The sequence below is a fragment of the Ostrinia furnacalis genome, unplaced genomic scaffold, assembly GCF_004193835.3.
Source record: "Ostrinia furnacalis isolate ACB-3 unplaced genomic scaffold, ASM419383v2 OfSCF0753, whole genome shotgun sequence".
NCBI lineage: Eukaryota > Metazoa > Arthropoda > Insecta > Lepidoptera > Crambidae > Ostrinia > Ostrinia furnacalis.
In genome coordinates this window covers 72,162-84,657 of record NW_021130992.1, presented here as the reverse complement: position 1 = coordinate 84,657, position 12,496 = coordinate 72,162, and the positions used below count along the sequence as shown (strand labels likewise).

Genomic DNA, 12,496 nt, shown 5'->3' with positions numbered 1-12,496 from the left:
CTGAAAACTTAACGTACTTTCACCGAAAACATTTCACATTCATGAACAACAAAAAATATGTACACTGTAATAAAGTCAAATTATTTGACCCTCAAGACTCTTCTCATATAAAACCAGCAACAAAACCGAAGCACGTACAGTTTAGGCAAAAATTGGTTGGTGAAGCAATATTAAACCAAAGGTCAAGGTCAAAGTCAAGGTCAGGGTCAAGGTCACCGTACCTTCTGCTTGTCCAGCTGCTGCAGGATGTCGTCGACGTCGCCCACGGCGACCGGCTGCGCGCGCAGCATGTCCGACTCCACCGACACCCAGTCGCGAATCTGCAACAAACGTAAGTTCAACCATTTGTCAATGCTGCGGTCTGCGGTCAGCGGTCAGGTCAAAGTGAACGCATCACGAATCACGTTTGAACAACATTCTTAATCTATACGCATTTTGTATTGATGCGATCTGACAATGCGGCCCGAGCAAAGACCACAAACTGACACACACCTGTCAGTTCAGCCTCAAACTCCAAAATTATCCCCATTTCTACTTCTTCTTTCATGACAATGACTTGAGTTTTCGCCAATAAACGGAATGCAAAACTGTCATTGGACCCGCAACAAAATTAATCAGAAAAACATAGGAAGAATTCGAAGTTCAAGTTCTCATTGGACGCAGTTGACATCTTTTTTATGAGCTACAATGACATACTCTTTAGCAGCGGTATAACTAAAATACTGTCAGATCTCATGAGCTACCATATTATTACCTACTACCATATCGTCTAGCACGGCTCAAATAAACCAACACCATGGATCAGTAGCTTAGACCTTATTACATTACTCTTATAGGTTCGAGACAAAGTTCCACAATTAGGTTTGCAAGGAACTCTTGTCGAGCACCAGCTGCGCTCAGAACTTTCTCTGGGTTTTGGTAACAAATTTACCGAAATATAAGTAAATGAACTCCTTTAGGCTTTATTCAAGAGTGAATTAAGAATGCGGTTTTATGGGTCATTGATTGTTAAGTCAACCCTACACGTAGTAACTGAAACTTAACATTAGTTGAAACTGATAGAATATTCCAACGCTACATTCAATAAAATGTTCGCTTCTTAACCGAATAGACCCATAAAGTTCAGTCTAAAACGGCTATTCCTACGGTAACATGTATTTTGTGTAACGACGCCGCTTAGCATGCGGACCGCTGTAACGCGCGCAATCAAAAAACTATTACACCGCGTGCGTGGAACTACCAGCTCCATGTTATATTTGTGGTTTGGCTAATGCCGCGAGAAAAGTAAATATTGTATAAAGTCTGCTATTAAAACTTAGCCAAAAGTGCCATTTTAAGTTTAGGTGTGATTCTAATCACTATTGGACGATTCAATTATACCACCACTGTCCATTTTTGGAGGTGTAATTCTTTTTGAGCCTCCAAATTACTCACGAAACCTTTTTGGTTTAAAAATAGATTTGATCCGTTTAAACCCGAAATCTGAAGCAAGCAGAACAAATGCCGCTTCATTTTCATTCTATCTACCATCAGAGGCGATCCGGCCGACCTCTGCAGAAATCATTTTATTGTATCGGTTTCCGATACCAACAAAATTTTTATTCGAGCACCGCGCGATATGCCTCGCCACTTAGGGCTGGTAGTAAAAATATATCGCCCGAACTCTTGACCTTTGGACGCAGGAAACTCAAGGCGCAAACAATGCGAAATAAATAAAAAGCATGTAGCTTTATTGCCAGCAAAAACAAATGATATGAACCTATTCTCAAGTACGTAATAAGGAAAACACGATCAACAACATTTCTCGGCTACGACTACGAACAAACAAATACGTATACCTATACTTGGTAATAATCACTTTATTATTACACAAAGATTTTCTTCAACGTCATTTTGTAGGTATTAAATCTTAATCAGCTAATGATCCAAATAGTTAATTCATCAGTTTTATAATTTCCTTCAAAAATAGTGTAAAAGCATGTCAAATTTCGCGACTGAAATACTCCCTATTTTGAAGCTCACTTAAACTACATGGCTGTGAAAAGGTCTACAATTCCGTCAACCCTACATATTATAAGGATTTCTCGGAGGCACGTCCAGCGTTTTTCAATAGGGGGCGCCCACTCCGCATACTGATGGTGACGAGGCGAGGGCGCCACCGCCTTTGTCGAGGGCCTGAGTCGTGACCCGCGCCATAAACTACAGGATTCAATCGCATTTGATGCCGAATTTTTGCGACGTCTCTCATGTGATACTATTTTTGGGGTATATCCGTAAGTACTGAATCGGCTTCAATTAGTTTTAGGCTCTGCCTCGGCTTCATTTTAGACTAGGTAAATATTCATATTACACACAGCCAAGCTTTATTTTTAAAATTTTCCCAAATCCCGTCTCTATTTTTCCTTATTTTCTGGTTAGAGCAGAAACACGAGTACTAGTATTCTTTTATTACTTCCAAATTATTAATTGTGTGTGAGAGTGAACAGACAGCAGGATATTGGACCAAAATGGCCCTATATATAAGTCCTATTTGCAAACAACTGTGATATTACATGTAATATTGCTCTCACATATTTATAATCTCGTTTCCATAAATTGTATGCTCAAAAACAGCAAAAATAGTTCGTTTTTAATAGCTCCAAGTAATAAAATATTTTTATTTATTCAACTATAAAGTTGAAAAACGGTTTATCACCGCTTTTGATCTTTGTCCTTAAATAAGTGAGCTTCTGGTCCATTTTGGCTTCATAAAAATATTTCACGATTTTATCAGACGCATTTACTCCACGCCGCGGAAATTTTAAAGCAATTTATGAAAGCATTTTTGCATTGTTCACGAAGCACCGATTTTAATGGACGACGAAAAAATTATATTCTACCAAAAAAATAAAAAATAGTTTCGCTTTACAAATACTTAATAGTTTAGGTTTACATACCACAAATGCATTAGGTACGAGGGGCGGCTGAAAAGTTTTGAGCCTAGGGTATTAAAAATGCCGATAGAAAAGTATAAAAAATATATTTTTCTATTTAATCTCCCTCTATTACAATGGACTTCTTACAATTGCGTAAAAGAGCTTTTAACCCACTGAAAAAAAATTCGCAATCTTTGCATTCGAAATGAGCCTTTAACGCCGCCTTCATTTCTTTGTCACTCAAAAATCTTCGTTCCTGGAGGTCTTTTTTCCAATTTGAGAATTACAAAAAATAGCTAGGGATTCGGACTAAACTGTGTGGTGGGTGATAAATTTCTTGAAATCCAGTTTTACCCGGGGCAAGCCATGCAACATGCGCGGTGTGAACGGGCGAATTGTCTTGCAATAGCAAATTTTCTTTCGCCAGTTTGCCTCTTAATATTTCAACAACCACTTGACGCACTCTTATCAACAGTACAGCATAATAATCCCCGTTTATTGTAGTTTTTTTTAAGTTGGTAGTCAATGAATAAAATTCCTTCACAATCCCAAAAATAGTGGCTATGAGCTTGGGTGTCGATCGCTCCACTTTGAATTTCCGCGGCGACGTTTTCCCTTTTAAATCCATTATATTGACTCTTATTTTGACTCTAGATCGTACTGCCGGATCTATTATTTATCAATAGTGACAATGTGAGAAAAAAAATGTTAGGATTATGGCCAAAGATGTCCTAAAACTCCTGCGAAGTTGTGACTCGACACTGGTTGTCGAACGGCGTGAGCATTTTTGGCACCCATCGCGCACACCCCATTTTCATGTGCAAATGAGTATGAAAAATATCGCCGATACGTTCCTTGCTGATGCCTATGGCTTCAGCTATCTGTCACAACTTAATTCGCTGATCTCTAAAGCAAGATTCTTTAAATTTTCATTATTTTATTCGTTAATGGCGAAATCTGGCCGCCCTGACTTGCGGTCATCTTTAAGCGACTCCCTGCCATGCTTGAATTATCGGATCCAATCTTTCATGGTGGCAAATGAAGGCCCAGATTCCCCATAAACTGTCGACATCTCTTCAAATGATACCATCAACGTTTTGTTCCTCTTTTTGAGGAATTTTATGACAACTGTGTACTTCAATTTCGTACATTGCACGGATGACTGAGACATGGTGATGTTTACGGATTAATTACTAAAAGCGTGATGACGCTAATGAAATGAAACTTTGTACATATACTAAGGAGGTTATAGGCAAATTAATTAAATTTAGTGCGAGTCAATAATAACACTTGAAGATACTTAGGCTCAAAACTTTTCAGCCGCCCCTCGTAATTGAAATAAATGGTAGGTTCGAGTTAACTCAAATAAAGGCTAGCTTTTAAATCCTAACAGTTTATTTGAACTGATGGCATGAGGTTAGCAACATGTAGTAAACACTGAATGTAAATAATAATTAAAGTTAAATACAATTTTAACTTTGTAGTTTTAACTATTCGCTGTTTGTCAACATTTGTCTGCAAATTCAATTAAACTCAAATGCTGTTTTTAGGGTTCCGTACCTCAAAAGGAAAAAACGGAACCCTTATAGGATCACTTTGTTGTCCGTCTGTCCGTCCGTCTGTCAAGACCCTTTATCTCAAGAACGCGTGAACGTATCAAGCTGAAATTCACATGAAATACTCAGGTCTATTGTCCCTTTAAGCTGTGAAAATATCAAACTTCTAAGCCAAGCCAATCAAAAGATACAGCCGATTATGTCGATATTTTCAACAAATTTTCGACACTCGCAAAGGAATCAAAACCTACAGGATACTTCCCGTAAACTCAGAATCTTGAAATTTGGCATAAAGCATTGTCATATAATGCAAATATAGGAAAAATTGCGAAAATTACATTTTTTTAGTTATATAATATAATAAAAATATTTTAATAAAATGAAACTTACTACCTTATTTCTCACGAACGAATAAAGGTATCAAATTGAAATTTATACCAAATACCTAGATCTATTGTCCCTTTAAGAAGTAAAAAAATCAAACTTCTAAGTTAACGCGATCAAAAGATACAGCAGTTTATACCGACACCTTAGACGAATTTCCGTCACACGCTAGGGAATCAAAACCTACAAGGTACTTCCTGTGAACTCAGAATCTTGAAATTCGGCACGAAGCAACGTTATATAGTACAGATAAAGGAAAAATTGCGAAAATGATAAATTTGAAGTTATATAAAATTTAAAATATTATTTTTGCTTACATGACATAAAATATTTTTTTAATAATTATAAACTTACTACCTACCCTTTTTCACATGAACGCGTAGAGATATTAAAGTTGAAATTCATATCAAACACTTCTTAAATCTAATTGCCTCTAAACTGTGAGAAATTCTAAATCAACGCAAAACGCTGAGGTAGGTACCTACCTATAATGCAAATATAGGAAAAATAAATAAATAAAAAATAATCATACCGCATATTTTGAAATTCGCCACTACTCGCAACGGAATCAAGTAAGTAATTTGATTTAATACGTCATAAATTGTAAACCGCTACGTTTGTACGGCGGAACCCTCGGTGTGCGAGCCCGACTCGCACTTGGCCGGTTTTTAATTAAATAATTGTACTGGAAGTTTACAGAACTAAATTAAATAAATAAACTTACAGAAGTGCAAAAAAAAGGATTATTCAAAACATTGCAAAGTTATTTGTAAATGTGTGTCAAATGGTACTGACAAGTAACGCACACTCGCTTCACTTCGTGCCAGTCCAACTTAAACTAGAGACCAGTACCTACGCTTAATCGCATCCTGCAGTACTACTCAACTTAAAGCACAAAGCTTGGCCGCAACTCCAAGTTGCCAAGTTCGCTGATAACTTCGCCTTCTTTCTTGGCTAACTTGGCCAGGGCTGCCCAGCATTTGGTATTTAAATTATGTTCCATGTTTTTTGGTTTCGAGATTTGTGCTAGGGTTGGCTAACGAGTGAACGAGTTAATTTGATCAAATAATTAAAACATCTGCTTTTGTTTGATTTTAAAATAGAAATCATGAGATCGGATCATTATGTTAACATAGTACAAAAATAAACTTAATGAAATTCTCTTTTTAACTTCATTTTTGTTGAGTAATTAATATAACAAAATACAGCTGCTTGTAATGAGCTTAGGTGATCTAACAGATAAATGATGTCATTACCATTACGCTTTTATTGTTCCAGTACTTATTTAGTATGAGTATAAATAAATACACTTTTACTAACAAAGTAGTAATTTGAATTACAGTTTTAAAGCCTTAAAGCACCTGTTTATTTTATTGGCTTCTCGCGGTATTTGGACAACCCTAGCGCTCCCTTACATTCCAAGGGCAGAACAAGAACTATTCGCGAAATTTAATTTTTGTGTGCGCCGGTACAGTCGGACGAAATTTAATGTTTTCGGAAGAATGCCGCCTGCGCAGCCGCCGGAAGAGATACGGGACTCGAACCTGCGAACGAGATGCCTTCGCGGGCTTTGATACAAATGTCTTCCGTAACGCAGGTTGGTGGAGTAGGCTTGTTTACTAATGATTATAACATTATGTAACTCATACACAAAATGTCGCGTTTTATTTGAAGATGCGGCATTTTAGTTGAAATGGAACGCCAAATTTTTCAAATCCTATAATAATGTAAAAGATATACTCAAAACAATACTATTCTAGGCAAAAAATATTTTAACTACGATTAAAACGTCGCAAATGAAACAATCTGCTAGCTAATGATCTTATCAAACAAATAACACAAACTGGAAATAAAATATCTTTGGACAATCTCACACAGCGCCATCTAGCCAAAGTAAGCAATTAACATGCTTGTGTTATGGGTGCTAGCTTAACGGATATACTACTTATATACTTTTTTCTTTAAATACATACATAATTATACATAGAACACCCAGACCCGTCACAGAAATTAAAATTCATCATTTCAATTTCTGCCCGGCCGGGAATCGAACCCGGGACCTCTCGGCATAGTAGTCCGTTCTGAACCACTACACCAAACGGCCGACTGAAATGACTAAATTGTTTTTCAGTTTTTCAGACCTTGGTTCGAAATTTGTGCCACCATGGAGGAAAGGAGCTTACTGTACTTGGCGACACTATGACCTTGGGGAGACGCTTAAAATTTTGCTTTTGAAATAATATCTTTACAGGGGATAAGAGATTCCGTCGAAGGTATTTTTGAAACATTTTCCAAACAAACTTTACCTTATCTAAAAGGGCAACATCAGGAGAATAAATTTTGTATTTAAACTTTAGATACAGGTTAACAGTGATAGTTACGATTGCTTCATGAATAGGATTGCTGGTGTCGATAGACAACCAATTTTTTCCTATGCAAAAGTAAAAAAAAAATATAGTAACTGAAATCTGATTTGATTTACCAAATTACAAGTGTTCGATACAACAAAGGAACACCAAGGAAAGTGTGATCCCGCCGTTTCCCTAGAGAAATAATGCGAAACGTTGGCACTTATCAAGTTACCGCGTCCCGTCCCAGCTAGGCAGCTCTCCGACATGTCTGTCATAACATATCTCTTAGGTATAATACAAAAAGTACAGAACTTGTTACAAAATTGTTTGTCGGAGTTAATATTTAATAGGGACCAATCCCACGTCTCGTTTCGATACTGCACCTCCTGTTTATTAAATACAGAAGGCACAGCTGGTACCAGAGAAAAATCAGAGCTGTGCATAACTTGGAAGCTGAATGTGTTTTAATCGTTTCTTATTTTCCTCGAATACTTTTTATGGACTGTCAAAACGCAGTTTCTTCGCACAGTTTTTCGTTATGTTATGTTAGTCAAAGCTATCGAGTTAAATGAAATAAAAATCTAAATCATTGTATCAAAAAATTTAAAATAAAGCAGCTATTTGTTAGTTCAAGAGGAATGTAAGAAATTAAATTTAGTTTTTTTAATCCGTTTCTGTATCTGACCTGCTGCGCCGCGGTGTCGAAGTTGGCCAGCAGCGTCGCCGCCGACTGCTGCGACGAGCGGCGCCGCGACGAGCCGCGGCTGCTCCAATCTGCAACAAGCAAAATAATACAAATAAGTGAAAAAGTCTTTCAAGGTTCTGTTTTTGTACGTTTTATATAAATTCGTAGACTAGGGCGAAAATCTATCCAAAATTAATATTTTAAATATAATAATAGACACATATTTACAAACATGTCAACCAGAAAAAATACTACAACAAAACATGGAATCGACCAAATAAAGATTATTTGATAATAACACAGCATGCCCCAAAAGTGCGGCATCAGCTGTGGACAGGTGACGTCACGCCGCAATGGCGCCGCCGGCGACCGGAAACGAACTCCATCGAGTTCCAAATTAAAAAACGACAGCGAAAAGCACCGTCAAGTCCATAACGGACCCGATACAGGAACAAAATGATAGAAATATTGATCGAAAAAGTGCTTCAGATTTTCATTTGCATACAGTTATCAATGTAAAATTATAGGAACCCATCATTTTCCAAAGTTTTAGCTTCATTGTAGGAAATAAATTACTACAAAATTAATAGACACCAGTCTTTGAAAGATGGTCAGAAAATGTAGCAGATTTTTTTTATTTAGGGAACTGAATTAGCAGCTTCTAACAGTTCAAAGTAATTCAGCAAGTTAGAAACGTTGACAACGACTGTCAAAGAACACGAAAGCAGTAATGAGTCCATTTCCCCGCGACATCGACGCCCCGTCATATCCGCGCGCTTTGGTGGGCGGGCTCGGACGCGCGCTGTTGCAGCCCGGATGAGAAAGGAAAACGATTGCAATGATAGACAAGCCTGGGTACTTCACACACATGGATAACATTTCTCCCCGTTTATTGAAAATTTTTAACTATACGCTTTTCTATTAATTAACGTTTTTAAATCACCACACCATGTCAATACCGTCGATAAAATAATCAGTAAAATTGCAAATTAAAATCATAGGATTTAGGGAAATTTTAAATATTCATATTACTTCAGTAATAAGATGGTGTGATGTTACAACTCAAAGTATTCAGTTCTAAAAACTATAAACGTGGATATTGACTTACTTAAATCAGTAGATATTATAGTTTGTAATGAAAAAAGCAAATCAGGCCAGAAGTAATTAACATGAGATACCAAACAAACTCAAGGAAAGTGATCAAGTCATGAAGGCGCGGGTTTTTATAACTCCCACGCAGCGATATTGGGAAAGTTTTTATGTCAACCTTCGACGAGCCCAGGGCTGCCAGCGCGGGGAATTTAATATTCAGGATCATGGACTTATGTATAAGTTTTAAGTCATAACTTCTCAGGACTTGACATCTTAGGGTGTCTTTTGTTCCTTGTGACTTTCGTGTTCAATGCGCTTTCTAATATGATTTTGTAACTTTTTCCAACGCGACATGGCAAATAGTATAATTCTCTTTAGTTCTAGCGTCTCTCTTTACGCACGTCTTATTATCTAGTTGTACAGTCAACGTCAATAAGTTCATTATACCCAAAGTAGCCAATACGAACGAATAAGTTCCCAGCACCACTTTGTTACAATCGAAATATGGTTGTGTTGTCAACAAGTTAGCACTTCGGGTATCAAGAATTATTTACATAGTTGGTTAATTAATCATGATTGAGTTCACTCATTCGAACTTATTCTCGTGAAACATTACATTCGCAGTAAGGCTCCACTCTTCGGATACTCACAACATTGTTTCCAGTCTAAGTGGGCACTCAGGTCTGTGCTAATGATCCGGCCCTAGACAACAAAGCCAGCGGTCGTGAGTTTGCGTCCTGCATGGGGCCTACCGCTAAGCGCGACAATAATAAGATTTAATAACCTCAGACTTCGGACTGGAAGTGGAAAATGTCTCATTTTAAATTTTTGATGGTGCTGCATACTCCAAAGTGGTGACAAATTGTTGCATTTACAACATCGACCCATTCAATTTCCAACAAATTATAATCAAGCAAGACTCCATAACTTAACAACATTTACCACTCACATTGATAACATACATAGTAAGTAACCTAAAATCTTTTAACAAATAAATATTCTAAATCACGTTTTGAGAGCAACGCGTAAACCGCGCTCTCACTGAATTTCAAAATCAGGATCATGGACTTATGTATAAGTATTAAGTCATAACTTTTCAGGACTTGACATCTTAGGGTGTCTTTTGTTCCTTGTGACTATCGTGTTCAATGCGCTTTCTAATATGATTATGTAACTTTTTCCAACGCGACATGGCAAATAGTATAATTCTTTAGCTTTAGCGTCTCTCATTACGCACGTCTTATTATCTAGTTGTACAGTCAACGTCAATAAGTTCATTATACCCAAAGTAGCCAATACGAACGTTGACGATGACTTAAAAATAATGAAATGAATAAAAAAAATCAACTAAACAAGGAAATCGGTCAAATGTCTTTGCATACGAAGATGGAGTAACGTCACTCAGGGAAGACAGGTTTTGGTCCCCAATTGTGTTCAATATTTGAAGCTTAGGCAATAGAACAACTAAACCAAGTCATGTCATTTTTGTTACGATTGTCGCCCCTATCACATCACACTACGGAGCTATCCCGCACCAAAGTTGAGCTCGACCGGAGTTTAAATCGAGTTGACGTGTGATCGCGTCTAGTCGGCGAGGACGTTCCGAGTTGTTCACGACTTCAGGGTACTTTGAGACTTGCGACACTTTTAGGGAACTCGTGAACTGAGGTTATGAATTAATAAATAATAATGAAATGTAGAGACAGAATTCGGTGGAGGCCTATGTTCGAAGACAAACCCCGAAAGATACATAAATGTAATAAGCAATATTGGTGTTTGGTAAACAATGAAAGTAGATTTCTGAAAGCTCAAAAGCTGCATGTTGATAAGTAGATATGTAAAACATTTTTCAAGTATGTATGATGCAATATCCAATACCATAATATGAATATGTAGTTATATGGCAAATACGCGTTACAACCGCAAAACCACCAATAAGCGTTAATTGTGTTATGACGTATTAATTACTGTCTATTGATTAACTGGGCTGTTACTGTCATGTCAGACATTTATAGCTACCACAAGTATTCATAACTACCACCATCAGAGACAGAAGCACTATTTTCTATGAAACCAATTGTGTCAAGCGTTATCATGGGTAATCTTCTTCTTCTTATCGTGTTGACAACAAACCTACACAGTGTCATCCCAAAACTTCGCTACAAGAGTGGCGTTGTCAGCAACAATCATTAAATCCTCCTGAGTTATATATGAAGAGTATAAATCATAGGTAATATAAATATTAGAAGTATAACATAGTTTTTTTTTCATAGTTTGTAGGTAAGTAGGTAAACCACGATGAACATAAAATACGCTTCTTTATTTTATTCCACTTTTCTCTACTTATTCCGTAGTTCCGTACGTTAAGTGCAGACGCACTCACGCGCCGGCGTAATGGCGTAATCCGGTTAGCGAGCGCCGCGCGAGCATTGAACCGGGTTCGATTACAGGGCCGACTAAATACCAACACTAATAGAAAAAGATAGTGTTGTACAGCGAGAGCGTTTGTAAGTCTTTCTCTTTTAAGTTTGCAATCTTTAAAACTAGGTATGTATAGGATTTAGTTACTTTTTTAAATATTACCGAAATGTCAAATCACTCTAAATCTCTACAGGAATAACAAAAACTCGACAAGTAGGTACTAGTAGGTAGAGTCCCAATCAACCCCTAGAAAGTAGATATAAATAGCTGCTTAGAGACTACACAACATCGTTTATATTTTGTCTGCTAAAAAGTAATTTAAATTAAGTCACTATGGAAACCATTTGTCTGCCAAACGCAGCCCGTTCACTCGGCTAATTTCGCCGCAGTTGTTTTAAGTTGCGTGGTTTAAAAACCCGCTTTTTCTGAAGACCAAATTAATGACTGCTAAGCGAGCGTCCCAAGATTACGCCTTTGTTAGCCGCCGCTCAGCTTAATCTAATTTACTGAAGTTAAACACTGTAGCACAGAGAGAAAGAACATTCCACCAGGTAGTTACTTTTCAGAAATCATCAGTATTCATAATAGGGATAGGAAACTTTGATGGTTTGCACAATCATGATGAAAGAGAAAATATTTTTATGACACTGTTAGATTTTTACCAAAACACTTTTACTGCTGCTAACTGCTGAAAATGGCGCATATATTATGCCTTATTTCAGAATCTTTAGGTTATGATTTTAACTTTTTCTAAATTTACATTTTTGAAATCTTGAAGGCGTTTATTGAAACGGAATTTGTAGTTTTCTGTCCATTGAATGAGATACTGTACTTGCTTAGCTATCGCAAACCGCTGTGGTCTAAATATGCAATGAAATGTAAAGGGTGCCGAAATAAGTGTTGTAATCGAGAATCCCAGGCTCCTGTCCCGGGCCGCGCCCAAAGCCCGGGATACGGGAACAATACTCCGGAAGCTCCTTTGGAATCCCCTCATGTATAAAAATCTATTTTGTTGTTGGACATTCATACGTTTAGAGACATTGAACTTTACAGCACATTGCAAATGTTATATTATGTTGTTATGAAGAGTAA

The 12,496-nt window shown here is 37.2% G+C and overlaps 1 protein-coding gene across 1 annotated transcript in view; it reads right to left on the bottom strand.

Moving 5' to 3' along the window:
• LOC114349944 (uncharacterized) overlaps positions 1–12,496 on the bottom strand; it is a gene marked incomplete at its 5' end in the record, with an annotated part of 149,014 nt that overhangs the window by 64,454 nt on the left and 72,064 nt on the right. The window contains 2 exons of the mRNA XM_028300543.1: positions 222–320; positions 7,892–7,980. Coding sequence (XP_028156344.1) covers positions 222–320; positions 7,892–7,980 — 188 coding nt within the window. The remainder of the gene's footprint in view (positions 1–221; positions 321–7,891; positions 7,981–12,496) is intronic.